Here is an 18,797-nt window from a genome sequence, read left to right as displayed (position 1 = left end):
ATGGAATTAAGTTTGGTGAATTAGCAAAGAAGCAGACCAGTGTATCTTTTCCTCAGGGTAAGAAAAAAAAAACCACCAACTCCCACAGTGTGCTAATTGCCATCTTTAATACAAGCTGTATGGAAGTCTGTTTGGAGGTTGGATTTTTCTTTGACAAACTGCTGTTTACAGAGCTGGGTTTCTGCGCTCCTGGTTTTGCATGAGCAGGAGGAGGTAGTAGGGCAGGCAGGTAAGGACAGAAGTAAAGGCAGAAACAAGTACCACCTTCCACAGGGTGGGAAGAGTGGTAGGTATCTAAAGACCAAGGAGGTTTTGGGTGTTGACTGGGATGGTAAACAAGCTTCCTGTTGTTTGATTGCTGCAGTCATGAAAAGTAGGAGTTGCTGTTTGCTCTTTTGAAATAAGCAGAGTTATCTCCAAGTGCTGCTTCATTCATTTCTTTACCCAGGATCAGTAACTTTGCAGAATGTAACTAGCTGCTGGCCTAAAATGGCTTACAGTGTGTAACATTAATGGCAATACACATGGTGTGAGTTGTATTTCCGCTCTGTTGTGTTTGAAGGATTGCTATCTTAACTTCAGTCTTCATCTCTCTTGCCTTTTTTGTCTGTAACTCTTTGATGTCAGAAGAACAGGAAATTTGTGCAATGCTAATAAGATGTGAATTTATATTACATTGAATCTAAGAGTTGCTGGATGATGCTTTAAGGTAAATTTTAGTGTGTGCCTTGGCTTTGGGCTTTTTGCTTTCTAGTTCTTGTAGGCTGTTTAAAAGATGTGTATATATATATATATATTTCTTAGCGGACAGTGGTTTTGTCATTTAATTTGTGTTGTCTCGTGGTATTATATTTAGTACAAAGTAATGTGGAAAATGAAATCCATATAGTTCAAGGTATAAATATATAAATCCATATATAGCTCAAGTATCAGATTTGTAGAGGTTATAGTTGATTCACAGTATAGTCCATATATTAAAATTGCTTTGCCATGGAAATTTTAACAAAATCTGACTTGTCAAGCTGAACAGCTCCTATGTGTTAAGATAGCTTCCCTTGTCTGCTTCAAATACGGTACATATTTATTCTTCCTTATACTAGTGTACATACAATCTAAACCAAAAAGTAAATTTAACTTTTGGGGAGGGAACAGGATGTTGTGTTGTCTTAAAAGACATCACATGATGAACAAATTTTGTGATTCTGAGTGTTCTTTGTTGATAGAAGTTGTTTTCTGAAGATGTTGGTATCTTTTATGTGGTGTGATGATAAAATAGTCTTGCAAAGTTCTGGTCTAGCAAAATAGCTACAGACAGGCCTTTAGTATAAAGAAGAGAACCTTCAAGTGCTGCTTTGAATTATCCTCTTATTTTCAAATAAGCTTATTGTTTGGAAGGAGAAAGGGGGGCACTTGGAAACTTTCTGTATTGAACAAAACTTCTGTTATATTGATGCTGTAAATTGTCAGCATATTTCATCAGTTGTCATGTGCTTTTTTTGTGGGTTTGGGGTTTTAAATTTTTAAAATTTATTTATCAATCGTCTGATTTGCTCTGTATCTCATCACCCCTATTGAAGTATTTAATTTTTACCAAATATCTAAACAGACTAGCTGGTAAATCTGTAAAATAATTTGATTTGTCTAATCCTCCATTTTAAAATGTTTTTGTATGGATACAGAGGACTAGAGAGCACTGTCATGGTATCAGAAGCAAAATAAGCTTGCTTTTTTCTATTTCTTGTAATAATAGCCTGCTCAGATTATGTAGTTTCAGGAAATCATGAGAAGTTTCTGATCTCTAAAGTTTTCCTCTTTTTTTTTTTCTTTTTTCTCTTTCTGTGCATGACTAATTCTCAGGAGAGACACTCCTTCACTTGCTTAGAGCTGTGAGGCTAATCCTCCCACCTTTAGGATTCTGTGGTAGTTATTTTAAGTCTAATGAGGTTGTTGGGGCATGGCTTAATAGGCTGATTGTGGGCAGATGGCAGTTGCCTTGCCTTATTTTTATCTTCTAATGCTATTGAGTAGTACTATAGTGGAAGGAGTAAATATTTGTTTGATAAATGTAACATTTTTTGGAGTTGCTCTTAGCATTTGAGGATACTTATTGCTAGTTCTCTGGAATTTGCTTTCTTTTAAGAAACTTTTGATTTACTGTTTTAAATGTTTCTTTTATCTCCAGGTTTTGAAAGTATTTTAGAAGGGCTTTATGGACCAAGGCTACGAAGAGACCTCAGTTTATTTGAAGGTAAATGAGCCAGCTTTTAGTGCAATGACCTTAACTTACTGGTTTTTCTTTTAGCTAAAAGTAGTTTTAAGTATGTATCTTGAATTTAAAAAAGGAAATCTTCCAGTGCTTTTCTTTACAATGTTCATTTATTAATTTTCTTGTCAATATTGTGCATAAGCAAAATACCAGGGAGAATGATACCTAAGTTTTGTTCCCATACAGGGGAATTTGGATTAGCTAAACTTTTCTGCAAAGCTCTCATGAAAAAGACTTACTCTTCTGGAATACTACATTTCCTACTTCTGTTTTTGAATATTCATTAGAAAGGGCAGACAAGCTGCTCAGCTTCCTATTGACATTAATTGGTAAAAGGAAGGTAATGGATGCTAGTTTGGTCTTGTAGTGGTCAAGAAAGTTTATCCTTTTTATATATTCATATGTTTTTACATCTTTATTATATGTACACCAAGCTTTTAGTTTTTATATTACTTTATATGTGTGTGTATATATATATATAAAGTCATAGTATGTCTAAGTATGTGTGTGTATACACATATATATATATACATATATATATATATATACATACACACATACCTTTTCCATTAGCCTTATAAGACCTAGCATTAGTTCAAATGGGTTTGGTTTTGCTGGAATAGCTGTCAATAACACGTAAGTCCTTAGTTAACTGTGGGATGATTTGACAACATGAGGACCATACAGCAAAAATTTGCTTTGGAGTGTTGAAAGAATTATTTTTGCCAAGTTCATTTTATGACTTTAAAAAATGTTCTGTTATCAGACCTTAATGTTCCATCTTATTTCTTTACAATTCATTGTCTTACAGCGTAATTTGTAAAGCATGTTTAGTGCTAGTACATGAGGCAGTCTGGCATGTGCTGTGTATCTTTGCTTACAATACTTTTGGAGCAATTGCTTTAACTCGGTTATGGTTTTGTCCCCTTCATACTGTGCAAGTTCCTTGCTTTATATCATATACATAACACAGTATTTTCATGGAGAAGGGGGGGAACTTGGAATACTACTTTGCTGATGCTTTCAGAATATATTTTCCTTTTTCAAGCTAGGCATGCCACTAATAAGACATAAAAACATTTAAGAAATATATACAGTTGGATTAAAGCTTGTTTTCATGACTAGTATTCTCATCTACTGTGATAAGCAAGCACATTTGAAAAGGAAACACAGAATATTGTTATAAGTGTGCAGTATCTCTTTTGTTTTTTTCTGGTTGTAATTCCAATGTGTTTATTGTATTGAGCTTTACACTGATTAGAAGTTCAAGCTCTATTTTTTGTATTAAAGGGTTTGCATTTTCTTCTTTTTTTTTTTTTTTCCCTTTTTTTGCTTTTGGGTAAGAAGGCAAAAAGTACTGAGCTGATGAGGTAGTGGCCAAAGTCTAAGCTGCAGTTAAAGGGGCATGATGCGCTACACCATAAAGTTTATATTGCTCCTTTAGAGTTCATGTGTGCAGGTATTTGAGCTGTCTCAGGGGTAAAGTTTTAACTTTAACTTATTTGCCTCATGCTGTTAAAGATTTTTTACCTATTAAAAATCTGGTACTTCCATTGCTTTCATATTTTTGCTATTTGAGCCCTTGTGACTTTGCCTTGAAAATTAAATTTGTGGTTATCGTAAATGCAACATCTCAGAGCTTTTTTTTTTTTTTTTTCGATTTTTGTCAGTAATGTGCAAGAGTTCTTCAACAATTAATGGCTATTTCCATGTCTGAGGTATCTGTAAAATTTATTTTAGTTCTGGAGCCAACTGCTCCAGATCTGATGGTAGGTTGGGATGGCTACCTTACCTTACTCTATTTTTGATTTATTTTTATAGATATAGTATCTGTAGCTTCAATAATGCCATGTGAAATGGTTTATACTGGTACAGTAGAGGTCAACTTTATTAGTATAGTATGCAGGGCTATTTCTAATTTTTCTAATTTGAAGTCTGAAATTTGTTTTGAAGATGAATACAGAACTCTTAAGTAAAATTTGTACAAAATTTTCCACTGTCCTAAGTGCCACTTTTCATTTCACAGGTAATGAAACTAACATACAAAGTAAATAATTTGCCTTAGTTAAAAAATATGACTGGTAGAATTAAAACTCATGTTTTTAAACTCTAAGTAATGTGCCTGAATTATTGCATCTTTTAGGCTGTTTATGTTCCTCATCATAACCATCGAACTAATACTGTCAACATGCAATATTATGGCTCATTAGCAGCAAGAGTGTTTCCCTAAGCATACCTCAAGAAATCATGTAACTTTCTTGTGCAGAAATATGTGAGAATTGGCTGAAATGTATGCTGCTTAGATACAATAGCATTTTATTCTCTTACGTTGTTGGCTTTATTTATTGTGACATGAAAAAAATCAATAATGTGCATAAAATGTAACATGATTGATATATTTCCTCCTTAATTATTTATTGAAATAGTATTTGATCTATATATTAAAATATTATATTATTCTAAGTTACTTGAGTGAATAAGAAATTGTAATGACAAATTAAATGCTAAAAGGTATACTCCAGTATTACTAGATTATTACACTTCTCCAAGAAAATACCTTTTAAACATTTTTGTGTCTTGAAATTCTGTTACATGTAGGATTTACTTTGTACTTGCTAATGTGGTTCTTGTCACCATTATTCAGCAACAGTTTGTTTTCCTGACTGCTTGGATTCTGCAGCTTCTGATTGCAAAGAGGTCAAGTTCTGTGTCTTGGCATCTGACCTTGGTTCAAGCTCTGAACTGAGACTTCTTATGTCATTGAATCTTTAGGGCTTTATAATCCTTTCCTCATACCCATTTTCAGCTAAGTAAATTCACATATAAATTGTTATTCTTTACATTCTACTTATGGGTAGTTAGCTAAACTGTTAAAAAGCTATTCCTCTAATCAGGTGCTATTCTTTTGGGGGGATTATGTGCTGGGGTTCTATTCTCTTAACCACTGGGGGAAAGCTGTGTCTTGTTGGAAAAAAGCAGCTCTCAATGCTCTTTCTCTGCCAGGAAAAAATTGTCTTTATACAGGATGAAAGCTTTTATTTTTCCTTATGTTCTTTTGGAGAATTTATAGTAGTGAAAAATTTTATTAGAAACACAAATCTAATAGAATTAGAGGTTTTATTAACTTAAAAATATGAAGGACTTGATAAATACTTCAACTGTTTTAATGTACTTGTTAGGAAGCAGTAGTGCTGTATAAAAAGAAAGGTGGTGATATGTTCAAAATTGTCACAAATAGGTGGAAAAACTTTTGGGATATTATTATAATCTGAAAATACTGATAAATAAGAGTTGAATTTTTTAAGCTATTTTGTATTTACATTTACTAGACAAATATTTCATATTTTAAGATATAATCATTGAATCTGTTCAATACTACAGATGTCTGAATTAATTTACTTAATTTGGCATTACTTCTTGGGAAAAGTGGGTTGGGGAACAAAGATGTTCCTCTTAAGAAATGAAAACAAATTATTTTTTGTCAAAGTTCACCATTTTATTCTTAATAAATGGAAATAAGTTTAACAGCTTTGTGCTAAAGAGTTTTGGTTTCAAGTAATGATCTGGACTGTGTTTAGTATTAAAATGCTGTTTGCAACACTCTTACTACCTTTTTCTCATGAGCTAGCAAGTATTGTAGGTTGTCTGCAAATCTTTCATCATCTGACCCCAAGCAAGATATAATGGGGAGGGAAGATGATCCTCATCCTAAATTCAGTGCAGCTGAAGGAAAGTTTGTTCAGCTTAAAATGCTGTCTGTGCCTCTGATTTTTGTGAGAGTATGGCTGCCTAGCTGTAGTAAAAAACTTAATACTGATATCAGGATGTTTCCTGTGGTGGTGATGTGAAACTTTTTGTCTGGCATTTGATATATCTTGTATATGTCTGATATCACTTTTTCTTAGCTCACTGGCAGACTTAATATGTCTTGTACATGATTTATACTGCTTTGAATACAGGGTTTAGTGTTATGTAGAGCTGATGTTTCTCAAGGTTTGCTTTTTTGGCAATACACAAGGATTGCTCTCTAGTTTGACTTTTACCAGTGGAAATTCAGGATTCCAAGGCAGAAGAACTTCTCTGAAAGTATGAAGCCTGTCCTAGAGTTAGGTGTAGAATCCCAGGGCTCATAAATAGAGTTTTCATGGTTGCAAGGAAAACAATGAACTTGTTGTGAGGGAATAGTGTTGTTTTTATGCAGTGGACATCGGAAAGAAATAGCTCTAATTGGCTGGGACAGGTAGATTAATTCAGCAAAAATGACTCATTATCTCTTGTTACTGTCCAGCCAAGAAAAATACCATGTCTCTTTTTAAACATCAGCTGTCCAACCTGTAAAAAATTGCTGGTTTGCATCCCTGAAAGCATATAATACAATAATACAGAATTCTGTTCTAAATCAGTATTTTAGAGCTGAGCAAACTAGATTTAAGTAATATAGAGTTACTTACATTGTTTGTGATCAACTGAAGAACCTTTATTTTTCAGAGTAATTTTATTCTTATTTTGCCTTTTTAATAATATCTTTGAGAAGAAATAAAAGTTCAGCAGTTGTGGGAAGAGGGTGGAGGACAGTGGGCAGTGGGAAACAACCCTGCAAGACAGCAAGGTCAGAGAAGGAAGAGGGGAGAGGTGCTCCAGTCATTGGATCAGAGATTCCCCTGCAGCCCTTGGAGAAGACCATGGTGAAGCATGAAGAAGCTGCAGCCCATGGAAGACCATGTTGGAACAGATATCCACACTGCAGCCCATGGAGGACCCACTGGAGAGCAGATGGAGATGCCCTGAAGGAAGCTGCAGCCTGTGGAGATCCCATGCTGGAGCAGACCTCTGTCAGGAATTGCAGCCTATAGAGAGGAGCCCATGCAGGAGCAGCTTTTCTGGCAGGAACTGTGGGTCTGTGGAATAGTCTCTTCCTGAAGGACTGTGCCCTGTGGAAAAGACATGTACTAGAGCAGTTCATGAAGAACTGCAGTTGTGGGAAGAGCTCTGGAGCAGTTTATGAAGGCCTGTAGCTCACAGGAAAAACCCCAAGCTGGAACCAGGGAGAAAAGAGAAGGAAGTGGCAGAGAGGAACTGTTAAGAACTGAGAGCAGTCCGTTTCCCATCCTCCTTGCACTGTTTGGGGTGGGGGAGGAAGTAGAAGAGTCAGGAATGACCGAGTGAAGCTGAAGCCTGGGAAGAAGGGGTGGTAAGGTGGTTTAGTGTTTTCTCTTTATTATTTTGAAAATCTATTTTTATTGGCTATAAATGAAATTGATTCTCTCCAAGTTGAGTCTGACTTCCCTGTGACAGTAATTGGTAAGTGATCTCCCTGTCTTTATCTTGACCCTCAAGTTTCTCCCCCTGGTTTTCTCCCCTACCATCTTACTTCCTCGCCCCTGCCCTATGGAAGAGGGCCAGTGAGAGCATCAGTGGATTGAGTGGTTGGCAGCCAGCCAAGATCAGGCTACCATCATGTACTAAGCAGATAATCTCAAGAACCTCCCTAAACAGAGCTGACTGTAATTTAGTGGTATGGAGAAAAGAAGGAAACATACCTGGAAACTAATAATGGGAGTGAAAAAGTTGTTTAAGTTGTAAGCACATGAACTGCAAATGAGCAGGATGGAGAAAGCCTTGGTGTTGCAGTTAATCATTTTTGGATTCACCTGCCAAAACACTGCAGTTGTAATAGAGGCTGCTGCATAACTAGGATACTGTAGGAAAAGTATTGCCTGCAGTGTAGGGAAGTCTGGTGTAAGGTAAAAGACATCTTGAGATCTTGGTCAGGAATGTTCAGGAAACAGATGTTCAAGTGAGACTGCTGCAGCAGAGATAGAGTTGAATCTCACGAAAAAAAACAGGTGGACTACATTAGTCACAAAATGAAGTGTAAAGGGGATAATTAAAGTCTCTGTAAATGCATAAAGGTGCTAAATACCTGCTTATTGTTCATGGGTGCAAGAATAAAATTGCCACAAAAGCAAACTGGAATAAATTGCCATGTGGAATTTTAAACAAGAAATTAAAAGTTTTATTTTAACTATTAATACAGTTAATTTGGGAAAAGTTATAAAGTAACTGGTGTTTGTGAAGAGAAGGGTATTGACTGAAAACTCTTAATTTTTGAAATGGAGCTTAGTAGTTTGTTTAAAGAAAGTAGATTATGTGTCTCCATTCATTAGAAGACCGGACTTGATATAGGCAATGTAAGTTTAAGTCCCGCATTCCTTCTAGACCAAAGTACATTTTCTGATTAAACATATAAAGGTACTTTTCTAGATAAATCAAGTGCTACAAGTATAAGGCGTGGATTTACCTATAATGATGGTATCAAATCAGTTAAATACTATAAGTATAATGCATTTAGCTCACATGGTAGGGAGTCCATATCCTAATTCTTAGCTTAGTTTATCACAAGTTTGCATACTTCAATTAAAAAAATGATGTCTGCAATTCAGAACTTTCTTTGCAGCATTCAGATGCCTCCAGTAATTATGACAGATGATAATCAATTGAATTACGTGAGTTTACCTTTTATTTTAAGGAAGACACTCGTTGCTATTTTCAAGTTGAGCTATAAAAGCCAGACAAGAAGTTGAAAACATCTGGAGAATTGAATATGACTGAATACACTGTACCAATAAATATATATCATATTAGTAATGGAATTTATTTACGATAATTTTAAGAAGTGTGTGTTGTTCTTAAAATCCATTTTTTCTTGTTTAAAACATCTAGCTTTCTTTTCTTCCTTTAAGACTGTGAGCCAGAAGAGCTAACTGACTGGTCTATGGATGAGAAATGTTCCTTTTGTAATTTACACAAAGAAACAGCCAGTGTAAGTATGAGCATTATATTAAGCATTACTCCCCAACACTAATTTTTTGGTATGGAAATAAGAGTCAGAGAATTGAATTTTGCATATAAGTTAATTCTGCATTTTGACTCAAGGTAGTTTGATTTTAGTGGTTCTATTCCATTCAATAGCTCAGTAATTTAATTGTATATTTTGCTACCAGCAGACTAACTTATGAAAGATGTTGTGATCTTCATATGTTTTCTAGGATCGTGCATCAGTTTTCGGTTCTTCACAGTCAACGCCTACAGAGGAACTGTCATCTCAGGGCCAGTCCAACACTGATAAGATTGAATGCCAAGCAGAAAACTATCTAAATGCACTCTTTCGAAAGAAAGGTAATAAAAGCATGTCTTTTGTATTATAAAATATGACAAAAAATCTAGAAGAATCAAATTATTCAGGGTTAATTTTGTTTCCTAAGTATTTTTTATTTATCTGCTGAAAAATATGTTTCTGCTGTTTCTCTTTTTTATTCTTTTGGTTTTCCTTAATCTTTTTCTTACTTGAATCACCAGATGAAGTACTACCCTTCCTAATTATCATTCCCCTTCATCCTCTTGTATTATGTGTCATTCTTATGAATCCCAGTTCATAAATTGTATTGGATTTTTCTTTTTACCATGAGCTACTACTTTGTTTTCATGCCAACCTCAGGTCTTTTCTTCGGAATTCTAAGCATTTAAATATTTTCTGTTCCTAAATTTTCACTTCTGGTTTTCAATGGGAAAGGCATTTTAGGCAAGAGAATGTGCTTTGCAGATTGCAAAATGGAATTTGGGATCTTCTTGCATGAAAGCTGCTCCTTCAATTACATCCAAGTTGGAGGTTAACACTTCTTGTCAAAATATAGTATTTAGTAGGTCATTAATTCTTTGACTGTTCTTGCTCTTTGACATTCATCAAGATAGATCAGTACATGAGTGAATGACGTTACTTGGTTTACTCACTGTCAACAAAAGCAGAAATACTCATTTTCTTCCTTAAGTTCATGTGAATGAAGTTACTGTGAATGCAGTAACTACAATTTTTATTGATTTTTCTTGGATTTAGTATGTGGATGTCAGAATAGCTGAGTATGGCTAGGGTGACAGCTCTCTCTTGCTTTTGACAGAGTTAAGACACTGCCTTGTCTTCACATAGGTGGGAGAAAAAAGCAAAGCTAGTTTTCTCCCTTTTAAATTACTGTAGCAGGAGAGGTTATTATGCCCTTGAACCTCGGATACGTAGAATCTTTTTCTGTACAGACTTGTCTACTCACTCTGTCTTGCTTTTTTGCATTTTAAAGAACTGAAATGGATTGTAACAGCATTTTGAGTGCATCATTTGGACTCGGCTTTCTTTCAAACCAGCTATTTTCCATTTGAAATAAAATGTCCAATGAAGTTGGCACCTCATTACTTCTTAAAGTCTTATTATATTTTCATCACAGGCCCAATTGTGTGGCATCTCCCTAGGCAGATATTTTAATTCCTTCAAATTTCTACTTTGTCAGATCTCTTCTTGGTCTTGATGTGTACAGTGTTATTCAGTGTTTGCCTGCTTTATGCTCCTTCTGCAGATGATTTCTTTTGATACTCCTTGAGAGGAACTTCTATCATGGGAGAAGTGAAACTTGGCATGACCTCACCTTAGTGGAGTGAATGACTTCTAAGTGAAGTTTTACACAAAGAACATTTGGCTTTTAGCATTTTCTTTTGGTTTGATCTGCCAGATCAGTAATGCTAGGTTAAAGAGGTTTTGTCTATTGAAAGACGAAACTTCCAGTTGTTTTTGTGATTCTCTGAAGTACTTCTGTATTCTTGGGTAAGAATTTACTAAGAATATTGCTTCAGTTTGGGTTTTAGCAAAGTCTTTAAAGTTGTTCAAATTATGGGAAGTGAAAAGGAAGAAAATAGTAAAGGGCATGTGAAACCAATTTATGAGGTATTCAAGTAACTGGTTTGGATTTTAGGAGGAAGATGAAGAGTTTTACTAAGAAAATCCCAAGTCTGCTTTCTGAATTTTTGTAGGTTTTTGAGATCAAGTATCAATTTAGGAAGAAAGGAATAAAAAGAAGAAAAAAAAATAAAAAAAGTATCTAGTAATTGTTTAGCTAAGGAGTAGTTCTTACACCTAGTCCCAAACCAGATGTTCTTTCGTTGTAAATTGTAGAATTCTTGGCTGGCTGTCTTCAAAATGGAGTGACATTTGTTTGGATTGCAAACTCCTCAAGATGATCTACTCTCTTTCTATTGTAGCTAATTTAGGCCTCTATGAACAAGAGAGTTCATTTCTTGATCCCATTGATCTTTTTTTTTTTTTTTTAAGAAATTTATATATGGATTTTTTAATTTGCAGACTAGTTTGAGTGGATTTGGTTGTGGGTTTGGGGTTTTGGGTGGTTTTTTTTGTTGTTTTTTTTTTTTATCAGGAAACTTGTTTAGAAGATGTCAAAACATGCAGCAATGATGTATTGTTGCCTGGAGCAGACAGCCTTCAGACATTAATGTATGACTATTTATCTGTAGAATCTAGGACAAAAGAGGATAAAACTCCTGCCACAATGGGTAAACTCTTGGAATGCTATAAACAACTAAGGTCTTCCCATTAGGAACCCATCTTCACTATGAATTAGTGAGAGATCAGTTTTGTAGTCAGTTGTCTGTAGGGAAGTCCTGTGCTCAGCAGATGTGTCAGCAAATCCAGAGTTCTTCTTGTCATCAAACATTGATTGTTGCCATTAAACATTGTGTCTGAAACCCAAATACATTCTTCCCAAGTATTACATCTCTCTTTATCCTTTTGGTGGTGTAAGCAGAGTAGACTTAGATTGGTGCTTTTCTACTTACGTAATGCTGAAGTTCAGCTGTTCTGTTTTGTTAAGGGAAAAACACAGTACGCTTTAAAAATATATAGGTCTTTTTTTACTATGAGTATTATAGAATGTGACATGTGATCATCATTATATCTCATAATCACAGTTGTTTAAAGGCTTGATCAGCCATTTTGTTCGTGGACTATTAATTTTCTGTATTTCTAGTAATACACATTGTGTGTTCTTAGAAGCTCATTTTTCCATGCAATATTAATGTGACCTGTTTAAACAAAACTAAACGAAAATGGTTGTGAATCAGGTTCTATCTTCAGGATAGATGATCCACCAAGAGATGACTGAGACATGAGTAGCTCATTTAGAACTTAAGGAATTTAGGCACAAAATTATAGAGAGAATGTTTGAGATTTACTTGAATCTTTTCAGATTCTCTGCACTGCTCTGACAAGTATCTTCAATGCAATGTTTCCTATCCCAAAGCAATTTTCCTGTGAGCTTTTTAAAGCTCTTTACTGTCTTTGTAGATATCCTTGTTATGTTCAAAAATATTTCTATTCATAAATGTGGCTTTCTTAGAACATACCATATATCTCTGTTTAACTTTGAGTTCTTCTGTTCTTTTTGTAGTTTTCTTTCAGTTGCATAGCTGGTTTTGCATCTTGGACAATGTATATTTAATTTAGCAAACCTGTATCAATGTAGTCGTGCACACATTATCTCAGACTAAAAAAAAGTGTTACTTTCTGAGGTGTAGTGTTGAGTTTCACAGACTGCTTCATCCAAAACCTGCAGTTTGTTTTGATTATTAATCTTAAGGAAGCTAATTTGTCCTTTCAAAATCTGGACGGTTTTCTGTAACCACTGACACTTTCACAGTTTGTGCGGTAAACTTGCTGTTCCTCTTAAACTTCATCAGGAAAGAATGGCTAGTGGGGTTTTCACTCCTTTCTTAAGGAGACACTTTTTGTGTTGACCACCTACCTGCCAGTGTTATTCTCTTCACTGTAAAGGATTCATAGAAATATGACTGATACAGAATAGTGAACATTGCAACCTGAGTAGAGGAAGAAAAATGGTGGAGTGTTTATGAGAACAGAAGAGTTTGTTGGTCGGTCAAGTTAACTGAGCTAATCATGACATATGCCTCAGAATAAATAAATAGTTATATTCCTGTTGTAACATGCTGATGACCTGACAGCAACCTGAACAATTTTACAAGTGGAACTGAGAACGTCACTGGGACAGTTTGGTAGCTGTTGAGGTGGGGTTGTTAAAAGAAAATGTGGCCTTTTGGTGAAAAGGGTGAATTTATGGAGTGAATTTATGAAGCACACTGAGAAGCAATCATGTGTTCTTAACCCTGCTCCTCACACAACTGGATTGCAGGTACAAGGGGGATTGTGATTCCCTGCTGCTTTTCACGGCCTTTTGGCATTGTGTCAGAAGACAAATTAAGTCATAAGGTTAAGTTTTTAGTGAAAAAGTACTGGTTTTCAATAAATGAATACTGTTGTGGAACACTATTTTAGAAGCCTTTAACTCTGATTGTCAAATCTATCACCATAGACATTGCAGTCTAGTGATCATTAGCATAATGGTAATGTACAGAATAGTTAACAGTACAAATTTGAATAGTTACAAGCTCATGCAGCACATAAACTGAGGAACTATTAATCCTAAGTGTGAGCTTTGAATTAAAATACATTATTGCAATTAGTCATAATTACATTACATAATTGCTCTCTTCTTTTGCATACAAACTGTTACCTTGACAATCAAAAGCAGAAAATATCAGATTACATCATACAAGTTCAGTCGTCTTTTATCTTAATAACTGCAGGTCTGTGGATCTTTAGAGACAGTTTACTGGGTTTAAATTATACATTATACATGGACTAAATATAGCTGCCTTGTATTTTATAATGACTGTGAAAAACAGGGATTTAAACAGATGTAGGCATGCAAATTTAAAACTTGGCAAGTTTTTTTCCTATAGTCACAACTCCTAATAAAACATCTGAGAAACAAAACCTGTTCAGGTCATACCAAGTATATCTGGTGCCATCTGCTGATAACAATTAAAAAATATTTGATAGTGATACTAAGTTCAGAGTTGTAATACCTTTCTTGCCCAAAATATGTTTCATTTTAAAATTTTATGTGGCTAATTACAAATTTCTCATGTGTAGTGGAAAATTACCACTATGAATCACAGGATGGGTGAAGTACTTCCCCACATTGGGTGGAACAGACTGAGATACTGGAGAGCAGCACTACAGAAAGGGACCTGGGGGTCCTGGTTGATGTAAAGTTGACCATGAGCCAGCAGTGCCCTGGCAGCCAGCTGGGCCAGCCCTGTCCTGGAGGCATCAGGCACATCATGGCCAGTGGGCAAGGGAGGGGGTTGGCCTGCTCTGAGCTGGGGCAGCTTCACCTCAAGTCCTGGGGCAGTTTTGGGCATCACAGTATAAGAAGGGCATTAGACATTAGAGAGTGCTAGAGGAGGGCAACAAAGATGGTGAAGGCTTTTAAGGGGTAGCCATACGGAGAGTGGCTGAAGTCACTTGCCTTTTTAAGCCTGGAGGAGACTGAAGGGAGATTTCATTGCAGTTACAACTTTCTCTTGAGGGGAAGTAGAAGGGCAGGCACTGATCTCCTCTCCCTGGTGACCAGTGACAAGACCTGAGGTCAACCTCAGTCCCAAAGCTGTGCCAGAGGAAGTTTAGCTTGGATATTAGGAAAACATTCTTCACCAGAGGGTGGTTGGGCACTAGAGCAGGCTCCCCAGGGAAGTGGTCACAGCACCAAGCCTGACAGAATTCAAGAAGCATTTGGACAATAATCTCGGGCACATGGTGTGACTCTTGGAGCTGTCCTGTGCAGGGCCAGGAGCTGGACTTTGATGATCCTTGTGGGTCCCTTTTAACTCATGATATTCTAATTTTAAGACAGGGTCAAAGTCTTTACAGTGGTGCATAGCAGCATAATGACAGACTGTAAACAAGTTGAAATTAGAGGTTCTTTTCAATGTAAGGAGAAATGAGGACAGGGAAGCAGTAGAACATGCCACCCAGAGGTTGTAGTGTCTCCCATCCATGGAAGTATTCATTACCTAACTAGGTAAAATCCAGAGGAACTGGCTTTGACCTTACTTTGAATAAGCAGTTTTACTAGAGCCTTCCCAAGGTACTTCCACCACGATTTACAAGTTAATGATTTGTGTTACAGAACAGTCAATGTGATTTGCATTTATGGCAGATAAGTTTAGTCTACCTGAGTCTAACCCTTTTGATTGAATATGCATTTAGCAGCAAGAGCACTTCAAATGCAACCCAGGAGCACATCTTTTAGAGTATATGCTCTTAGATACACACACACCACCCCCTCATCATGTTACCTTTTTAGAGTAAAATAACTTAAAATCTGTGAACTACCAATAGCTGCAGCAGTTGAATATATAAGAAATTCTGCTGCATTTATTCTTCATAGAGAGTATTTGGAAATCATTACAAAAAAAATTAAACGAATACTAAAGAAATTATTATAAGAGCAAAAAACTAAATCCTTTCTTATTCTTACTAGGTAAAAGGTGACTTTGCTTCTAAGGGAAAAGCTGACTTCTCCTGCAAGTGTCTAAAAGCAATATATGCTTGACTATTACTAGTGCAAAGAGTCTAAAGTGGAATAGAAAGGCAGTAAAAACTTGACAGTTCTGAATTAGTTTTGTCTTGCAGTTTTATAGTAATTGATACAGGAGACGATGATTAATAAGGAGAAATCTGTTCCAGGCTGTTGTGTTTTCCTGCTAATGGTAGGTCCCCTGTACTCTCTGGTCTTTTGCTTCTTAAAGGTACAGATAACACAAGGATGTATAATTCTCCCATTTGCACTGATGATCACCTGTTACCCAGAAGCTGTCAAAGAAGTTTTTCTTGTGTGCATGCAACAAATTAATTGCTCTGTATAAGTAGGATCAATACAGACCCTACTCAGTCTTGGTAATGTTTTGTATATTTAATTTTCTATGAGTTTCTGATCACAGGCAATCATATTTTTGGGTTTTCAAGCTAAGCTGTTGATCAGTAGATTTCATTGTCTGGAACTACAATTTCCCTGTCATGCAAACATGTTTATTCCTTGATAATTCAGTTATTTAATTTCATCTCTCATCTTTTCTTATTCTTTTCTTGCATTTTGCATATGCACCAGTACTTTACATCTATTGCCTTACTGTTGCAGTATCTGTTGTTGAATTTTTTTTCTTTACTTCTAAGTGTGTCTCTAGGATGGTAAACCCCAGTTGAATATTTATTGAGTTCATTATTAAGGAATCAGGAAATAAGTATGCTCTGTGTATATTGCTGTGCCTGGAGATTACATGGTGGGGAGAGATCTTTGTAGGTATCCTCCATCTTTTAGAATTTTACCTCATATCTCTCTTCAAGAAACACCTGTCAGTTTTAGGTATTTTGGTAGAGATCTGATTGAAAGATTGTTGGAAGATACAGCTTTAACTATAAGCAGATCTGTTTTGTCATGCCTTGGGTAAGTTCTGTTGAAGCCAAGATGTCTTAAAAGCTGGAGCTTCGCCATACCTCATCAAGCACTATGGAGATGCTGGCCAAAAGGTCTTGACAGGAAGCATCTGAGCAGTGAGTCAGCTGCCCTCTGGCAGATCTCATAGGTGCAGGTTTGTAATTCCTTGGAATGCTCTGTTGATGAAAATGAATGCTCAAAATTGAATATGTTTTAAATAAACTTGAAACAAACAAGCAAAAAAGTCTTCCACGCATTCATCTTAAACCTGAGCAGCATTCCTTGATCAGTGCTGGCAGTCACTCTTTTGATAGTTGATGGATAAAGTTTCATTGGCATAAAATGCTTGAACAAATATGCTGTGTGATCCTCCAGACTTTCTATTAGGATATGTACCCTTTGCATGCAAACATCTACCCAACCCAGCCCTTTCAGTTTCTTCACTTCCATGAAAAAAACCCTCAGTTGATCATCTGTTTTATTTGTTTCAGATTAACTTTATTATCCCAGTAACTACGCAACTATGTCCTTTGATATTTCCTGCAGTCAATCAGGGCTCACCTAAGTGTTCATTCTCTTGATTGCTTTCACACTTGCTTTAAATCCCTCTCCCTTCTTGATTGAAAACTGTTTCACTCATTACCTGTGAACTCAAGGATGGTCAGTGGTTAAAATATTGAAAAGGATATTTTTGTGGAGAGGAGTGTAGAGTTGAAGGAAATAAGGAAGAGTGAGGTAGTGAAATAAGTTCTACTACTGCCAGTTTAAGGGAAAACACAGGTCTCTGAGTATGGTCAATCTGAGTATTGTCTTGTGAAATGGTGTGTTGCAGTCATCAGTGCAGTAGCACAGCTTCCTTTAAGTTTTTTAATTACATTATTTATGCTAAGTTACTTGCAGTTTGTTTTTTTCTGTTGCTTTGATTAGGATTATTTTTGGTGATTTACGGTTGCAGTTACATCTGTGCTTTTTAGTGAGAGGCTTAACTTTTCTAGCTGATAGATTGCATTAAAATAAAGTTGTATGTATCATGTTTGATCCTTTTTTTTGTTTGTTTCTAAAATGAGATACTTCTTTCCATTGAAATGTTACATACACAAGCAAGAAAGAGGATATACAGTTTAGAATAGGAAATAAAGCTTTTCTTCCAAGTGTTTTTATTGCTAGCACTTTGAAAATGTCCTGAAAATCCTGTAAGATTTTACAATAAAAGCTTAAAACATTATTTTTGTATTCAATTGCTTGTATTACTCCAAATTGTATGGGACATTTCAAGTAGCATCATATCAGTTCTGGCATTTCAATCCTGAGTCTACAATGGGGATTATGATCTCAGAGTGGAACATATGTCTTTTTGCCTTTTTTTTTTTTTCTTTTAGACCAGTTCCTCAAAAGTCAAACTGTTCTATGTTATGAAGAGGACTAATCTTTATATATACTTTATATAATCTTTAAAACTATTTTTGTTATGGTTGTTCTTTGAAAGTAACTTCTTTCTGTATTAATCCATATCTTATTTTACTTTCATGGTTTGTATTCAGAATTCTTTATTTTCAAAACTGAAAATTAACAGTCTGCAAATGAAAATTCAGCTTACTTGCCCACAGTACAGATTCTGAGTCCCCTAAGTAATGCAACCCCATGTAGTCTTACTTGCATGCTATGATAGAGGAGTAAGGTAAAAATCAGTGATCTGTGCTAAGTGTTCTTTCAAAGGACTTCCAGTTAGCAATGCTCATTAAAAAAACTTGATAGACATCTGAGTTAATATGTTTGTTACACATGTACTTACTTAACACATCTGAGTGCTTATACAAAGTATTTATTATAAGAAAAGTAATTAAGTTTTGTTCTTAATATATCTGTTGCCTCTGTTTTTTATTTCTAGATCTTCCTCAGAACTGTGATCCTAACATTCCCCTAGTTGCTCAGGAATTAATGAAAAAAATGATCCGTCAGTTTGCAATTGAGTACATTTCAAAAAGTAGCAAAATTCAAGAGAACAGAAATGGTTCATCATTTGAACCAAGTCTGATGTGTAAAAGTATCCAAATGAACCAAACGGAAAACTCCCTTCAGGAAGAACAGGATAGCCCTCTAGACCTCACTGTGAATCGAACTCAAGAACAGAATACTCAGCAAGGTAAACTTCTATATCTGATAAATCTGTGGTTTGCTGTAATTTATTTATTTTATGGTGTCTTTTTCCCTTAAAAAATAAATGTCCATGTTGAATAGAAACATTTTTCATATTGTGTGTTAGCAGATAAGCATTCTGATTTCTGAGTGCCTGTGTTAAATAAGTAGCATTGGAATTTCTCAGCTTTGGAATACTGAGT

The 18,797-nt window shown here is 35.6% G+C and overlaps 1 protein-coding gene across 8 annotated transcripts in view; it reads left to right on the top strand.

The window, feature by feature from the left end:
* Positions 1-18,797, top strand: part of LCORL (ligand dependent nuclear receptor corepressor like) — an 81,105-nt gene that overhangs the window by 22,425 nt on the left and 39,883 nt on the right. For all 8 annotated transcript variants that reach the window (XR_012055541.1, XM_030270815.4, XM_030270817.4 and 5 more), the window contains 4 exons: positions 2,183-2,248; positions 9,010-9,089; positions 9,316-9,445; positions 18,347-18,601. Coding sequence is in view for 7 of the 8 variants with exons in the window: in XM_030270815.4 (XP_030126675.1) it covers positions 2,183-2,248; positions 9,010-9,089; positions 9,316-9,445; positions 18,347-18,601 (531 nt within the window). In the remaining variant the exon portion in view is untranslated. The remainder of the gene's footprint in view (positions 1-2,182; positions 2,249-9,009; positions 9,090-9,315; positions 9,446-18,346; positions 18,602-18,797) is intronic.

This window comes from Taeniopygia guttata, chromosome 4 (assembly GCF_048771995.1).
Source record: "Taeniopygia guttata chromosome 4, bTaeGut7.mat, whole genome shotgun sequence".
NCBI lineage: Eukaryota > Metazoa > Chordata > Aves > Passeriformes > Estrildidae > Taeniopygia > Taeniopygia guttata.
This window is presented reverse-complemented; position numbering and strand designations above follow the sequence as displayed.